General features: G+C 39.3%; 1 protein-coding gene across 1 annotated transcript in view; it reads left to right on the forward strand.

Moving 5' to 3' along the window:
• Positions 1–17,830, forward strand: part of PPEF1 (protein phosphatase with EF-hand domain 1) — a gene marked incomplete at both ends in the record, with an annotated part of 123,834 nt that overhangs the window by 67,937 nt on the left and 38,067 nt on the right. Inside the window, 3 exons of the mRNA XM_082864221.1 lie at positions 2,246–2,292; positions 13,973–14,139; positions 16,691–16,727. Of these exons, the coding sequence (XP_082720347.1) occupies positions 2,246–2,292; positions 13,973–14,139; positions 16,691–16,727 (251 nt within the window). The remainder of the gene's footprint in view (positions 1–2,245; positions 2,293–13,972; positions 14,140–16,690; positions 16,728–17,830) is intronic.

Raw genomic sequence — 17,830 nt, forward strand, 5'->3', positions numbered from 1 at the left:
AAATATTTTTAGGGAGTTCCCTGGTGGTCCAGTGGCTAAGTGCTCCCAATGCAGGGGGCCCAGGTTTGATCCCTGGTCAGGGAACTAGGTCCCACATGCCTCAACTAAGAGTTTGCATGCCGCAACTAGAGACCCTGCATGCTGCAAGGAAGATCCCACACGCGGCAACGAAGATCCCACGTGCTGCAGCTAAGACCTGGAGCAGCCTAATTAATTAATTAAAAAATAATAAGGCAGCTTATGAAAAAAATGAAAATAAAAATATTTGTATAGCCTCAACTGTTAATATGCTGAAACCAATTCATTTATTAGCATACCAGCTGCAACAGTTCTGACTACCCAAATCTTTGGGGTTTTTTGTTTTTTGCTTTTTTTTTAACTGGAACCAAAGCTGCTAATAGTAGCTTGTTTTATTGATATGAAGTGAAATACTTTGTCCATTAAGGCATTGCAGATATTCTAAAGCTCCCAATTAAACAAATTCTACAGAATACCTGACTCACAGCATTTTTATTATTATGCTTGTCTCCCTCTCAGAAATTCCTCCCTGCCATCAGAACTCATATTTTTCTGATGTGGCCTCAGAAGCACTAACCACACACAGATTTGGCAAACATATACATACCTCTGCTGTGTCACCATTCTCAATGGTGTACATTGGTGCCTCTCCTTTAAAGCAGCATAATGTAGCTGCTGAGTGAATGAGCTCATATTTTCTTAGCTGAAGTTGTTTTTTTTTTTTTAACCATCTTTATTGGAGTATCCTGAAGAAAATTAGGAAAACAAAAAAAAATATATATTTAACTAATAAGTAAAGTCCTTCCATTTTTATTTCCTTAGATTTGGAGTGAGAGCAATGAGATTTAAGCATATGGTAGTATTAATATGCTCTTAATATTGTAGTCATTTTATAAATAAGTGCTGGTGATGTAGGATTTTAATTTTATGATTCCCATTATAATTGGAGTCATTTCATGTATATATTTGGTTAAGTTTGGTTGTAGCATTTTAAGCAAACTGAGGAAAAGTATTCCTGAATTAAATTATATTTGGTAATTAAGTTGGATACAAGGAATAAAAATTTATGATCAGAGGTTATGAAAGTCAAATATTTACCTAGAAATAGTTATCCAAATAGGGCTTTTGAATACTTACATATTTACTCTTGTTTTTAAATTAATGACTTCATCTATTTATATGTTTTCCCTTAGTTGGCTGAGTTTTATAAAGCCATGCTTTCATTTTTGTTTTCTCTAATAGTCTCATCAAGAGAATGTCAACTATCTACTCAAAATTTTTAAGTTTCAGATGCTACTGCTGGAGCATATTTTTGAAAATGTGGCTTTAAAAACCTTTGCATTTAGCAATTAAACTTAATTATTGAGTGCCTACTATGCAGCAGGTACTATGGGAGGCATTTGGGGTTTAATGCCAATATAGATGATACTGCTGTTCTCCTAGAGATTACAGTGTAGGTAGTCCAGAACAATCACTAAGAGCTTCAGTTTTTTGTGTGTGTGTTTTTTTTGTGGTACGCGGGCCTCTCACTGTTGTGGCCTCTCCCGTTGCGGAGCACAGGCTCCGGACGCGCACACCCAGTGGCCACGGCTCACGGGCCCAGCCGCTCCACGGCACGTGGGATCCTCCCGGACTGGGGCATGAACCCATGTCCCCTGCATCGGCAGGCGGACTCTCAACCGCTGTGCCACCAGGGAAGCCCAGAGCTTCACTTTTGAAGAGAGATAAAGTTGAGTTTGAATTCCAGCTCTGCTACTGCGTAGCTGGGCAACTTTGCATAAGTTACTTAACTACTCCGAGCCTCATTCGTAAAATGAGTATGATGAAAACAATACCCATCTCATAGAGTGGTTGTAAGGATTGAACAAGACAATTCACGTAAACCCTTAGTCTAGCACTTGGCAGAGAGTGGCACAGAGCACTTGGCACAGAGGCCCATCCTGAAGGGAGGCCCATAAATGGCAGGAGTGAATAGGTAATTGCCATATTGGATGCTGTCCCCTATAGGAAAGGGGACAAAGTTTCCATAGAGTGCTATGGAAACAAGTTGTCTGTTGAATTAATATCATCATAGGGTAAAAACCCGATGTCCTGAAAACGCTTGGAGTATATCAGTAGTATTTCAGTTTTTAAATTCTGTTACGTATCTTTTCAAATTAGAGTTTTTGTCTTTTCAGTTTTTAAATTCTTGTTCCTACTGAATAGCGATTTTTCATTTCATTTCCAGGTGATTTGCATGGGAAACTGGATGATCTTTTTTTGATCTACTATAAGGTAAATGATTATTTTGCTAAATATTTATATTTTTGTTGGGGGAAGGCAGTCCTAGGACAAATAACAATATTAGTTTTATTAGGGATAGGTACAAATACAGATATAATAGGACAGTTTTTATCCAAGAAGTTGAAAGATTTGGTTTTTTCACACGTTTCACAAAAAAATTTTAAAGATTTAATTTGGGTCTTTGTTTAATATTATTGTTATCTGTAGATCCATTAGGATTTGTACCTGATTGTATTTATGTTCTTTATTACATGGCAAATGTCTAGATGGCAGAGGAAGGGGAGGGAAACAGTCTGTTTTATTTTATTGTTATTTGGTTCAGAAGTGAGCATGCCACAGCAGTCTTCTCCTCCATTGTGCACTAATGATGCATGAAAGTAGTCCCCCATAGCAAGTTCCAAACTGCTCTTCTCTTCTCCACCCTGATTCATCATTGCCAGGCTCAGCTGCTCTTCCAGTGCTATGACTCCTCTTGTTGGTTGGGTTTTCTTTTTTTTTTTTTTTTTTTGCGGTACGCGGGCCTCTCACTGTTGTGGCCTCTCCCGTTGCGGAGCACAGGCTCCAGACGCACAGACTCAGCGGCCATGGCTCACGGGACCAGCCGCTCCGCAGCATGTGGGATCTTCTCGGACCAGGGCACGAACCCGTGTCCCCTGCATCGGCAGGCGGACCCCCAACCACTGCGCCACCAGAGAAGCCCTCTTTTTTTAAAATAGTATTGACATATAGTTGATTTACAATATTGTGTTAGTTTCAGGTATACAGGAAAGTGATTTGGATATCCGAATCACTTTCCTTTACACCTGAAACTATGCTATACAGTAAATCCTTTTTATTTACCTATTTTATATATAGTAGTGTGTATCTGTTGATCCCATACTCCTAACTTATCTCTCCCCCCACTTTCCCCTTTGGTAACCATAATTTTGTTTTCTATGTCTGTGAGTCTGGCTCTGTTTTGTAAATAAGTTCATTTGTATTATTTTTTAGATTCCACATATAAGTGATATCATATGGTATTTGTCTTTCTCTTTCTGACTTACTTCACTTAGTATGATAATCTCTAGGTCTGTCCATATTGCTACAAATGGCATTATTTCTTTTTTTTGTGGCTGAGTAATATTCAATTGTATATATATATATATATATATATATATACCACATCTTCTTTATCCATTCATCTGTCGATGGACACTTAGGTTACTTCCATATCTTGGCTATTGTGAATAGTGATGCTATGAACATTGGGGTGCACATATCTTTTCAAATTAGAGTTTTTGTCTTTTTCGGATATATGCCCAGGAGTGGGATTGCTGGATCATATGGTTACCATATTTTTAACCTTTTTTTTTTTTTGGCTGTGTTGGGTCTCCGTTGCTACGCACAGGCTTTCTCTAGTTGTGGCGAGCGGGGGCTACTCTTCATTGCAGTGAGCGGACTTCTCATTGCGGTGGCTTCTCTTGTTACGGAGCACGGGTTCTAGGCACGTGGACTTCAGTAGTTGTGGTGCATGGGCTTCGTTGCTCTGTGGCATGTGGGATCTTCCCAGAGCAGGGCTCAAACCCATGTCCCCTGCATTGGCAGGCGGATTCTTAACCACTGTGCCACCTGGGAAGTCCCTATTTTTAACTTTTTAAGGAACCTCCATACTGTTCTCCATAGTGGCTGATTTACACTAATTTACATTCCCACCAACAGTGTAGAAGGGTTCCCTTTTCTCCACACCCTCTCCAGCATTTATTATTTGTAGGCTTTTTGATGATGGCCATTCTGACTGGTGTGAGGTGATACCTCATTGTAGTTTTGACTTGCACTTCTCTAATAATTAGCGATGTTGAGCATCTTTTCTTGTGCCTTTTGGCCATCTGTTTGTCTTTTGGATAAATGTCTATTTAGTTCTTCTTTGGCTGCAGTATTCTTGAGCTTCCACCCCATAAGAGGTTGTCTTGTGAATAAGATAACATAAATATCCAAAAGCATTTTTTAAAGTACTAAATTATAATAGAAATACAAGGTTTTCATTTCATTCATTCAGAATGGGAGCTTGGAAGGGAATGGAGGAAGCCAAACCAGGAGTGGATGAATGGAGCCAGCACTTAGGAAGAGGTTCGGTTGAGACTGCAGGAGGCCTAAGCAAAGGTCTAGGGCCTGGTAGCCAGAGAGTGGGGTCAGGAGAAATAGAAGGCCATCCAGGTAGTGAGTTGGTGTCAGGAAGTCCAGCCAAAGGTTTGCCGGCAGGGAACTGAGGGTTCTGGTAAATAGGGCAATTCTGGAGATCAGCTACAGAATCCAGTCTGGGCAGGGAAGGAAGAGGCCAGGATGGCAACCAACTGGGAGAAATGGGTGGAATGAAGGATTGCCGTGCTCTCTGAGGTCAGGGCAGGAGGCCCAGGAAGCAGGATGGCTGGGAAGTTGCAAGGGGAGTAGTCCTAGGGGATGAGTGAGTCCAAGGTGGAATCCAGAATGTGGGTGGCTGAAGTGAGTGAAAGAGAATATTAGGGATGAGGAGGTCAAGCAAGTGGAAAGCAGGTGTGTTAAGTGGGTTGGCCACAGGACTGAGAGATGAGATGCAGAGGAAGGACGTTTAGTTAGAGCTCATGGGCCTAGAAGGAGGAGAGGCTGGCAAAGTGTTAGTCTGTTGGTGGCTCTAAAGAGCAAGTGGACCCACCCCAACTCCCGACCCTAAGGTCTCCATCCTGTGAAGAGTGGGTCCTTTCCTTCCAGAGGGCTGCAGGAGTCAGGAGTCTGGCACCATCCTGAAGGGAGGCCCAGATTTCCAGAGGGAAGTCTTTCTGAATGAGTTGAAGGCAAAAGGGAGTTTATTTATGCAGTTTGAGGAATGAGATTTGTTTAAGTCTACATAGCACCATATAAATGTTCAGAAGTACAGTCCTGCTATTTTTGACAATTACAATCTGAGGAAGGAGGAGGGGGTGGAGGTATGTGGGGAATAGCCACAACAGAAAATCTGGTAATTATTTTTCTAGAGGTCTTGGAAAATACAAAAAAGGGAAAATAGTTGAGTAAATTAAATGGGAAAAGTGACTTCCTAGGCAATTAGAAAATTTTTCAAGAGGTAGTTGAAGATGTTAAGGTGCGATCAGGGAAAGGACTCTGGAGTAGATAGATGCAAAAAGAGAATGTTTCTTTAATTCCATTGGCAAAACTAAATGGAATATATAAAACTGGAAAGTGCTAATGTAAAGATTGAACAGGAGGAGGTGGGTGGTAAGAAGTACTATAAAAAGGACTAAAGGTGAAATTATAGCATTCACATGAAAGCAAGAAATATTTTGAGTGTTAACCAATGACGGTGTTCAGGAAGTGGAGATTGAGAGCCCAGCTATGAAAGAGTATGGAACTGTTTTTGGCCCCAAAGATATCACAGTTTAGTGGGGTAGGTCACCTAATGAAAAGACAAGACAGTTCAGGGTGAGACATGTTATAACTGGGGTAAACAAGTTTCCAAGGGAGCACATTGGAGGGGCGTCTAAGTCGTGGGAGACTTCCTGGAGGAGGTGACATTTAAGACAATCCCTTCAAAGAGTTTTAGTAATTTGATAAGTGCCTAAATCATGAAGGAAAGTTCTGAAGGATCAGAAAAGATTTTATTCCCACACCCTTTTTGTGGTGTGCTGCAATAAATGATGGAATCCGTACCAGTGATCGTTTTTGATTGTTTTGACATTTTTGGTTTCTTTAATATTTGGTTGTCCTTACAAATTCTATCATTTAGCACCTTAAGACTAAGCTAGACAGTTTCAGCTCACAGTCCTATCTGGATTTGAAGGGAATTCTTTCCTCTAGGTTCCACACGGTTAACCATGGCACACCTTTCCTAAAAGGGCATCCCAACTTTATATGGCTTCACATATCATCAAGTGAAGCAATTTACATGGCATTAGTTAGGTCATATTTTTAGACTTTATTTTCTGAAAAGGTTAATTTTAATCAGCCACTCTTGCTTAATTAGAGTGACCAGTTTGGAATACTTCATTCAGATCCTTTTCCTCATTGACGAGAAAGCTTGAATTTTAGACCAAGTATTGGCAAGTTAGTTTGTTAAATTGATGCTGTGTGTGGAAACCTCCTACAGTTGAAAAAGAGCTGCACATGGACAGAGAGAAGCTAATTACCTCTCACCCCTGTGGGTGTCATACTGATGCTGTCCATGGAAGCCACGCAGCCTTGTTTTCCTTTTCTTTCTCTCTTCTCCACTATCCTCCACCCCACGCCCTATGCCCCAAATTTTCCGGCTGTGAAGGTCATTAAATATTTTCTTTTTTCTCTATTGCTGATATGCTTCCCACTGCCACAGTAGTCAATTCTTTACCTTTTGAGATTAAGGCAGTGTGTTATAATCAGAACAGATCTCTAAAATAGAGTTTGCAAAAGAAATAAAAATTAAAATAATGTGGAGTTGAGGTCCAGAGGTTATTGTTTGATGTGCCTCGGGAAAATGCCCCCCCAAAATTGTGATAACTTCTAGATGTCTTATGTAAAATACTTCAGTGGGAAATAGGTCTCCTTATCTCTACTCAAGTTAATTAATTGTGATCTGCTATTTTTTTCCCCCTGAAGGTCATCTAATGCTGTTCAGAGTTGTAGTTACCCCAGGTTTTCTGTATTTGTCACCTTGATCACCATGTCATAGATGGTTTGTTGTATATCAGCTGCAGAATAAGCCAGAGAGTTTGATTTACTGGAACTGTGTGAAGGATGGGTTCCCTCAGCAGCAGTGTTTGCTTCTTTGAAGAAAATCCAGAGAAATCTCAGTAGCGTAGCTAGAAGCCTAAATATCCTAGAGACCCATGTCCCAGGAGACTTAGCTATTCTTTTTATCTGTTTTCCAATTCTCTTATTATTCTAAGACTAAAACGTATTTGAACTCAGACTATATAGAGTAATACAACTAGTCCTGGCTCAACAATGCAGTTCTTATACATCCAAGTAAGTCTTGCCTTTGCCTTCAGAGGCAACACTTACAGAAGTTCAGTATATATTTAGCACTCCTTTTAGAATCACTTTCACAGACAGTAACATTTTCTATTGAACGAGCTTCATTATCACAAATCAATCTTTTGAAGTCGTGTGATTTTTTGAAAAGGTTAAAACTTATTGGGTGTCAAGCATGCCATGTAAGGTGGATGGCTTAGCTGACCCTTACTATTAGGGGCTTAAAATTAGGTTTGACTAAAGAAATTCGGTATTCGTTGCTCATAGTAGAGGTGAAATACTTACAAAGTTTGGTTTAACTGGGGATGAGTTCTACTACCAGAAAATTGGTCATTCCAGTGGAAAATATGTTTACATATTTTCTCAAATTTTGACTGTTGCTTTTCTCAAATTTTGATATTAAGGTTTTATTGATCTTATGAAATAAATTGGAGAGATGTACATCATTTTCTATGGTTTGGAACTTAAATCCCTTGTTCTCAAACTTGGCTATACATTGTAATCACCCAAGAAAATGGGGAAAAAAACCTACTGATACCTGAGTCCCACTCCCAGAGATTCTGATGGACACCTAGGAGTCTCCATGTGATTCTAATGTGCAGCCAAGGATGGGAGTCACTGGTTTAAGTAACATTAAAACTATTTGCTCTTAAAAATTGAGATAGAGCTCTGCTATAAAGCAACATGCAACCAATGCACTTTCGAAGTTTTCTACTTCTTTTGAATCAGTTTTGGTAGCTTCTAATTTTCAAGAAAATCCTCCATTTCTCTAGATTGTCAAAGTACATTGCCACAGATGCCAATATTATGTTCTCTCTCTCTCTCTCTCTCTCTCTCTATATATATATATATATAGTTTTAAAATTTACTTCTGTATATCTTTATCTTTTTTCCAATCTTTAATCTTACATTTATTCTCTTCTTTCACTTATCCTCAATCAGGCTCATGATGAGTTTTATCATCAATTTTATCAATTTGTTCTTTCAAAGAATCACCCTTTGGATTATATAACTTTCATTTTTTTGTTTTCCATTTCATTAATTCCAGCTTTTATCTTTATTTGATTGGTTTTATTTTTATTTTTCTAATGTCTTAAGATGAATACAGTCTTTCATGTGCATCTTCTTTAATAATGAAGGCATTTCAGGCAATGCATCTTTTCTAATTTTAGTTTTAACTGAGCCTTCTGTTGCACTTATAATATTGCTATTAATTTCCTCTTTGATCCAATGGTTATTAAGACTACAATTTTTAATTTCCAAGGATCTTAATTCAAGAAGCTAGAATTTTTTGAATCATATTTTTATTTACTTCAGATTTTATTGGATTATGATATGAGAATGTGTTCTATGAAATGTTTCTTATTTTGAATTTGTTAAGGATTTCTTTGAAATCAAGTATATGATTGATTCTCATGAAGCCTCTGTGGACAAATGAAAAATTAATTGTATTCTCTATTCATAGGATGCAAAGTTCTTCATATATCTATCTATTAAGTTCATTAGTTATACAGTTGACCCTTGAACAATGCAAGAGTTAATCCACGAATAACTTATTGTTGGCCCTCTTCATCCGCAGCTCCTCTGTGTCCACAGATTCAACCAACCATGGACCATGTAGTACTGTAGTGTTTTTTTTTTTACCTATTATATAATGAAATTTATTTATTTATTTTTTATTGGGGTATAGTTGTTTTACAGTGTTGTGTTAGTTTCTACTGTACAGCGCAGTGGCGTTCCCTGTGCTATACAGCAGGTTCTCAAGTACTGCAGTATTTACTATTGAAAAATATCTGCATATAAGTGGACCCTTGCAGTTCAAGGGTAAACTGCATATTCAGTTTTTTCCATCTATATCTTTCTAAATATGTATATTGTATATTTCTTTGTAATAAATTACCCCAGTCCTTAGTGGCTTAAAACTGCAAACATTTAGTATCTCACAGTTTCTATGGTTCAGAAATTTGAGTGCAGTTTAGCTGGGTCGTTCTGGCTTAAGGTCTCTCATGAGCTAGCAATCAAGCTATTGGTCAGGGCTGCAGTCATTTGTAAGGTTGACTGGGGTTGGCAGACCCATTTCCAAGATTGCTGACTCACATGGCACAGCATTTAAGTTCCTTGCTGGCTGTTGACAAAACAGCCACATGGGCCTCTCCACAGGGTACCTGAGTGTTCTCATGACATAGCAGCTAGCTTTCCCCAGAGTGAGTGATCCAAGAGAGAGATCAGATAGGAGGCTGCAGTATCTTTTATGACTTAGTCTCCAAAGTTGCACACCATCACTTCTGCTTTTTCTTATTCCTTTCTTAAAAGTAAATCACTAAGTCCAGCCCACATTCAAGGAATGGTAAATTAGGCTTCACCTTTTAAAGGGAGTGTCAAATAATTTGTGGACATTATTTTAAACCAATAATTTGATCTGAATGATTTACTATGTTTGTATTTTTTAAAAAATCTTCTTGCATTTATAGTGGCTAAATATACAAAGCAAAAACTTGTTCTTTCGTTTATTGAATACAAGTTTATGAATTGTATCTTCTTTATAAAGTGCCTGTTATTATGATATAATGTTGCTTTATCATCATGTTTAGCACTTTTAATATTAAAAATTCCACTCTATCTAATATTAATATTTGCATTTTTGCTTTTTCTTTGTTGTATTTACCTTGTTTTCAGTCTCCCTTTATTTTTTTCATGTGTATTTCTCACAAACTATACATACCTGAGTTTTGTGTTTTAATGTAGTCTGGTAGTCTTGGTATGTTAATGGTAGAATTTAACCCACTCACATTTAGTATAACAACACATATTTTTGAAAAATGTCCTTCTGTTCTACTTTGTTTACTATTTATTTCTCTTGGTTTCATCCTTTTTTCCTTTCTTTTTGCTGTTTTGGTGAAGTTTTTAAAATTATTGTTTTCTTTGGCACTTTTACTGTGCTTTTCCATTCATTAGTCATTGTCTTCCCATTCCTGACATTTCTAATAAATGATGTATGTATGTATACTTCTCAAATAGCTATAACTTTATTCCTCCACCATTAGCCTCTCTCTCCTCCAGTAAGACAAATGTATTTGTTTTCACATTTTCCATGTACATCTCCCATTCAGATGAGATTTGTAGAGAATTTTACTTTTCTCCCTTCAGCTCTCCTGCAAATCCTTAGCTATTGTTCATGCCATATTTTTATTTCTTGACCATTATTAGATTTCCTTCATAGTATGTCTCTTCTATTTCTTGAATCCTTGCTTTGTACTTAAACACAATTTCCATATTATTGCTATTGATTTATATTTAATTATATATTGCAGGGTTCATTGTTCACATCTGTATTCTTTCCTCTTAGTCTTTCCCTGACTTAAGGACTTTTTATTGTTACTGCTATTATTTGGTTAGAATATTGTCTTGAGTATTTTCCTCTATGGGACATGTGGGTGTTAGATTCTCTAAATGCAAGCTGCTTGAATGCAGGGACTTTGTATTGTTTACTTCTGTGTTTCTAACACCCTAAAACTGTATCTAGTACATAACAAGCAATCAATACATGTTCATTGAGCATAGAAATCATGAGCTCTTTCAAACTTCAGGCTGAAGTCTCTTTTTAACCATAGAAAATTCCCTCTCTTATTTATGTAATTATTGCCTCTTCTCCATCTGTTCCTTTTTCCTGATTCTGGAATGCTTATTATTGGCACATTAGTTCTCTTGGCTCTGAACTCTAATCTCTTACTCATTCCTCATGATTTCCATCATTTTGCCTTTTGCTCTGTGTGAGAGATTTTTTATCTGCTTGCTCTTTCAGGTCAGTAATGTATCTTTCAACCATTCCTTCTTTTAGTTAGCGCCAATCTATGCTATTTTAAATTTGAATAGCATATTTTTCATGCCAAGAATTATTAACTTTTTGTTCTTTATTTCATGGTACTCTTAAAAAAAAAAGTGTCCTCTGTCTCCTCCAGCGGTCTTGTCTCATTAGGGGATCGCACTTTGGCAGATCTGATTGGTCTGCCTCTCTCTGGTTACTGGATCCCCTTAAGTACTAGGTTATTTCCATTTTTAATTTTCTGCTTAAGCTAGGTTAAGCCTCTCCATAGTTGGAGGCACAACACTTTCTACTCTTGCATCAAGAGTGTGAGAGGAAGTCTCTATGTTCCTAGGTGTCTCTAAATACAAGTATTAGTATTCTTTTAGCTTCAGAGATGTAAAAGAAGTTCTCCTATACTTTTTCTGGTAAGATCCAGATCCCTCTCTCCCAAGCAAGACCACACACATGCTCTGAGGCAGGGTCTCCCCTTAATCAAGGAGTCCACATGTCCTCTCAGACCTAGTTCTTCCATGGCTCTCTGCTGCTGCTCCTTGAGCCCCCTTCAGTCTTGGACATCCCAATAGAACCTATAGCCTTCAGCACCTCTCAGACTTCTCCAGCTTACTCATCCCAGCCAGCTGAAGGCTGAGGGAAGGAAGTGTATCAGAGATGCAGAATCATTCCCCTTTTCTTTACGTTTTGATGACCAATAGCCTATATTTTTATAACTGACTCACACTATCTAAGCCCAGTGTGAATAAGGTTATGTGAGTTAATGTATAAGAAAATATAAAATAATGGGATCTTAAAAATAGAAATAATTTGGAGGCCATAATAAAACGAATTTCTTAATTTGTATGGTGCTTTATGGTTTTCATGAAATTTTATACACACAGTCTCATTTGAGTTCCGAAGTAGCCCTGTGTGATAAGTATGGAAGTTATCATTCTCATTTAACAGATGAGGAAACTAGAGTTCATAAAGATCAAATAACTTGCCCAAGGACAGGCACATGAGTAAAAGTGGAGCTGAATTAGAGAATAAGTCTTCTGGCCCAGAACACTACACCACTGCTTGCTTGTTTGTTTCCAGTTGCCTTCAGGACATGTTTCATTGCATAATGATTTCTGGAATCCCTAAGTTACTTGCTACAACTTGTATTATATTTTTTCAACTATTTCTATCATATTGATATGAAAATTTTTAAATGTATATAAATACTAGGTGGTGAGTATAAAGTAATAAGATTTTCTTATGTAATTTGAAATCTAACAAAAAAGGAATTTGAAAATCATTTGAGAAAGATTAATATAATTAGAATACGTGCATTATTTCTTGAAGGTAACTTTTTTGAAGGAAGACATATATTAGGATGTATGAGTACTTAAAATTTTCTCTTTGCAATGTATTTTTTAAACATTTGAATTTATCTTACTATGCAATAGAAATGCACTCAACCATTTCCCTACCAGGCATGACGTGTTTTATCTTAGAGTTTAGTAGTACAGAAGTAAACGAGTGAATAGCTGCTATAAAGACCAGACCTTTGTCCTGATCCCAGTCCTTTTTTGTGCTAACACTGTATCTTAAAGTATTATCTCATACTCAGGAGTGGTAATCAAAATATTTAACAACAAATATGGCCCTGGTCAGTGAGAAGTCAAAACACATGCCTGTAACACCTGGTGTGATCGTATCAGAGTGTACTGATGGTGTGTTAGCCCTGCTCACAGTTGGGCAGAACCTTACACTTTCCTGAGTGCTTTCATACCCGTTCTCTCGTTTGCTCTGGGGTGGGGGTGTGTGTGGAGAATATAGTGTCATTCCCTTTTTTCAAATTGAGAGAATCACAGCCCAGAGAAGTTAAATAAGGGTCCCTTAGAATGAACGACATTTGGCTCTTAGTTTAGTGTTCTTCCTTGGGTAGAAGTTTCCCTCTTCTACCTAAGGAAGAGATGAGAGTAACCATTTTTATTTTATTTTATTTTATTTATTTTACTTAATTTTTGTTTGTTTTTTAAATTAATTAATTAATTTTATTTATTTATTTTTGGCTGTGTTGGGTCTTTTTTCACTGCACATGGGCTTTCTCTAGTTGCGGTGAGCGGGGGCTACTCTTTGTTGTGGTGCGCGGGCTTCTCATTGCCATGGCTTCTCTTGCTGCAGAGCACAGGCTCTAGGTGTGTGGGCTTCAGTAGTTGTGGCACGCAGGCTCATTAGTTGTGGCTCACGGGCTGTAGAACGCAGGCTCAGTAGTTGTGGCACACGGGCTTAGTTGCTCCACGGCATGTGGGATCTTCCCGGACCAGTGATCAAACCCGTGTCCCCTGCAATGGCAGGCGGATTCTTAACCACTGCACCACCAGGGAAGCCCGAGAATAACCATTTTTAATAGGACAAATATCAGGTTCTTCCAGAGAAAACTCATAGTAGGTGGTGGTGAGTAGAATGAGCAATCCCCATCCCCCTGGAGTCTTCCTGTCCCAAGCTAATCCTTCACTTCCAAGGTCCCTTGCAGGAGATGCCTGCCCTGGAGAGTGAAACTGGCTTGAGTGAGTGAGCAGATTTTTCCCAGTGGAAGAACTGACTCAGCCTCTTTTCTCCATATCCACATGGACATTAAGTACAAAGCATTACTTTTAAAAGTACATTCTTTTTTTTTTTTTTTTTGCAGTACGCGGTCCTCTCACTGTTGTGGCCTCTCCCGTTGCAGAGCACAGGCTCCCGACGCGCAGGCTCAGCGGCCATGGCTCATGGGCCCAGCCGCTTCGCGGCATGTGGGATCTTCCCGGACCGGGGCACGAACCCGTGTCCCCTGCGTTGGCAGGCGGACTCTCAACCACTGCGCCACCAGAGAAGCCCCAAGTACATTCTTTTAACTGCTTGTTTTTCTCCTTCTTCCTTCCACAGAATGGTCTCCCCTCAGTGAGCAACCCATATGTTTTTAATGGTGATTTTGTGGATCGAGGAAAAAATTCCATGGAGATCCTAATGATCCTGTTTGTGAGTTTTCTGGTCTACCCCAATGACCTGCACCTGAACAGAGGCAACCATGAAGATTTTATGATGAATATGAGGTAAGCTAGGCCTGTGGATTTCCTCTTTTGTTGCCTGTTCTGGAAAATGCTGCCATGTTTAGCTCCTAGCGGAGGGTGAGAGGTGAGTGTAGAGAAGCAGGGATGAGGAGAATCTCAAGGAAGAGCTCAATTCTTACAGCGATTTACCTCCCCCAATCTTCTGCTGTGTGAGTGAGTATAAATTGCTCTAAAGTTCCCTTCCTATCTTTTCTTCCCGTTCTTCCTTCGCCCTTCTATTATGTTTCCTTCTTCCTGTGCCCAGCCTTCACAAGCCAAATTGTGTGCCGAGTAGACGTGTTAGGCCAGGTTTGGAGGTGTGGTAGGTTGTATGAGCAGGTTTAGATGAACTCATTCTCTTGCTACTCTTTTGGCTTGCATCACATGTTGTCTCAGAAACTAGTACTGTGTTTTTCACTGATGTGTATATTTTTTATGACACGGTGATTGCTTTTGGCATAGTTGTTCATAAACATATTTGAGAACAGCTGTAACATAGTGTTTCAACTATCTGACTCACTGGAGTTTTGGGGAATAAAGATTGGTTAAATGGTTTACCAATTTTTGCTGAAAGGCACAGTAAGTGACAAATGTTCTCCTTTCTCTTCTTTCCTCCTCCTCCTCCTCTTCCCCTTCCCCTTTCCCTTCCTCTTTTTCTTCCTCTCCTTCTCCTTTTGTTTTTCTTGTTTCTTGTTTTATGAAAAACAGAATCCAGTTTGCTCTAGGGAAGTAGAAGGCATGGCATGTTTCATGCTTTGGTCCTGGGCTTTTGGGTGCCTAGATCAAAGCTCAGCAGCTGATTAGTTTTGTCTTTGGGGCAGTTTTGGCGCTTGGCCTGAACACAGTTCAATTCTAATCCTCAAGTATGGAAGCAAGTGATAAGATTATGAAGAAAAGAAAACCCCAAAATCTCAAGGCTACTTTCAGAGACCCATTATATATAATATAGCTCAATCTGTTTATTTGGGCATGCCATTTATCCTTCCATTTATTTAGCTAGTCAACTGTATTTATCTAGTGCCTACAATGGTTAGTGAAAGAGACATGGCCCCTGCCCTACTGGAGTTTATATCTAGCAGGGAAGACACGAGTTGAGCAGGTTTTTCAAGTGTGATGAGTTTGTAAAGTGGGGGATCCAATCTGTCTGAGGGGTGATTGGAAGGTTCTCCCATAGAAGTATGGCATTAGCTTGAGACCTGGAGGATGAATTAGGCGATCAAGAGAGGACCGTGGCAGGGGGGATGAGAAACTGTTCCACAGTGAGGAGACAACTTATGCAGAACATGAGAAAGGACTTTTTAGACTTGAAAGAAGTTCAGGATGGGAGGAACAAAGACTGAAGGACAGGATGGTACCTGATAGGGCTGGAGACGTAAGAAATGATTGCAAAGAAATTTGGGCTTTCTCCTGAGGACAAGAGAAAATCATTGAAGAGTATTATACAATTTGTGTTTTAAAATGCAGCAGGAAGATTAGTTTGGAGGGGGACAAGAATTGATATGGGGAGGCCAATTAGGAAGTAGTTGAAGAGATAGATGATGGAGTCTCACTTAGACTTGTGTGGTAAAGATGGAGACCCAAAGCAGTAGATATCTTCAGGAGGAAGTTTAGGCAATGATTTAAGGCTTGGTAACGTGATATGGGGGACTTGAAAGGAGAGAGAATTAGGAATGACCTCCAGGTTCCTAGCTTGAATTTGCAAGATCACTGTTATTAGGAACATGATAAGTGGAGAAAGTTGGGGTGAGGGAGAAGGATGAGTTCAGTTTGGGGTAAGCTGATTCGAGGTGCTGTTGAGTAGGCAGGGCTGAGTTCATCTTGGAAAATATAACGTTACCCTGTAGAAGCTTCACATGATATGATTTGCATGGAAACCTGGAGTGAGTATGCTGTGTTCTGACTTCACTGTGTTAAAGGTGTTAAAGGTATATATTATTATCCTAAGGCAAGGAAAGTAATTGAAAAAAATTTTTCATCATTAATTCTCCCTTAGTGACTGCTATTCAGGCATTAAAATTTCTGACACTTTCTATTAAAACCCTCAATACCATTACATGAACTTTATCAGAGAGTATAAAGAGCCAGCTTGTTATCTTCTAGGCTTTTCTTTGTCTTTATTCAGTCTTTTTGCCCCCGATCATTCATTTACTATAAAATATAGGATGTCTGAGAAATTCTATCTAAACGAAAAGCATTCTCCCACACACTGTCCCCCAGTGGCCACAGCACACATCTCTGAATACTTACAGTACTTATACACCTGTGCATACCATGTATTTCTTAAGTTGTCTTGTAATTGTTTCATGAAAATTTATCTTCTTTTCCCTAAGCTCCTTGAGGATAGGGACAGTGTCATCTGCTGCTTTTCTTCTTTCCCATCGTGCCTAGCAAAGTCTTGGATAAGTAATCGTTCCAAATAAAGTCTCGTTTCTTGAGTTCTTGATACTTGTGGTAGCGAGATGGCAAGGGCTCCCTTTTTTGCATGACTTGACTCATGTAAATAGGAGTTCTCAACATTCAGTGAAAGAGTTGAAATCCCATTGTTTTTTTTCAGGTATGGCTTCACAAACGAAGTTTTGCATAAATATAAGGTAAGGCTCTTTTTTTTTTGCATTTTCTTTGCTGTTGATACATAGAAGTTAAAAAAAAAAGAAAGCTTCAAGAAGGGTGAGGGGAGAACTAGTCAGAATTCATGCCAATAATATAAAAGCACAAAAGGAAGCCCTGGGGCTTCCCTGGTGGCGCAGTGGTTGAGAGTCCGCCTGCCGATGCAGGGGACACGGGTTCGTGCCCCGGTCCGGGAAGATCCCACATGCCGCGGAGCGGCTGGGCCCATGAGCCATGGCCGCTAAGCCTGCGCGTCCGGAGCCTGTGCTCCGCAACGGGAGAGGCCACTGCTATAGTGAAGACCTGTTTTTCTTTCTAGACACAAGCTTTTTCATTGTGACTTCTGTGTAAGTTTTAGCATAGATACAAACATATTCCATTGTTTTAAAGGTACCTGGGATTTGTTCTACTCAGGTATGGTAAAACGTGCAGACATGGAAATGACTGTCATGAAGGAAAAGGTTTTTACTCACAGTTCCTTAGAAACTGGAGGCATGGCACACCACACCCGGCGGCCACATGGGGAAGCACTCCGGGGGTCAGTCAGAGGCGGAGGGAATGCAGACAAACATGGACAAGAGCCTTTATTGTGGTTTCCTTGACATGGACAAAAGCCTTTATTGTTGTTTCCTTGGGAAGAAATGGGTGAGGCATTGTAAACAGGTTTAGGATTGGCTAGTTTGAATAGTTTTAGCAGGCTCTGGGGCTTAGGGCTTGTCCAAGGTTGTCTGGTATCTGGCCCTGGGGTGACTGGAGGTGAGAATAGTGACCCTGGGTGTGAGAATTCCATAAAGGACTAGTTGGGAGGATAGGCTCTGGATAGTTTGGTTTGCATATGAAAGGTAGCCTCATTTACATACAAAAGGCAAGTCCTTTACTATCTCTAGGAATTAACTAGCCCTGGGAGGGGCAGTCTCTTCTCAAGGGTCAGCAAGGCACCAAAATGTCAAAGTATCAAAAACACAGACTAAAAAGACATGATTAATCCATGCTTGTTGGTTAGTGATTCCATCCTGACCTTCTTTGGGTGGCATGAAAACTGTGGATTTTTGTCCATATGTTGGGACTATTCAATAAACTTGAACTA

Source organism: Leucopleurus acutus (assembly GCF_964270905.1).
Source record: "Leucopleurus acutus genome assembly, chromosome: X".
NCBI lineage: Eukaryota > Metazoa > Chordata > Mammalia > Artiodactyla > Delphinidae > Leucopleurus > Leucopleurus acutus.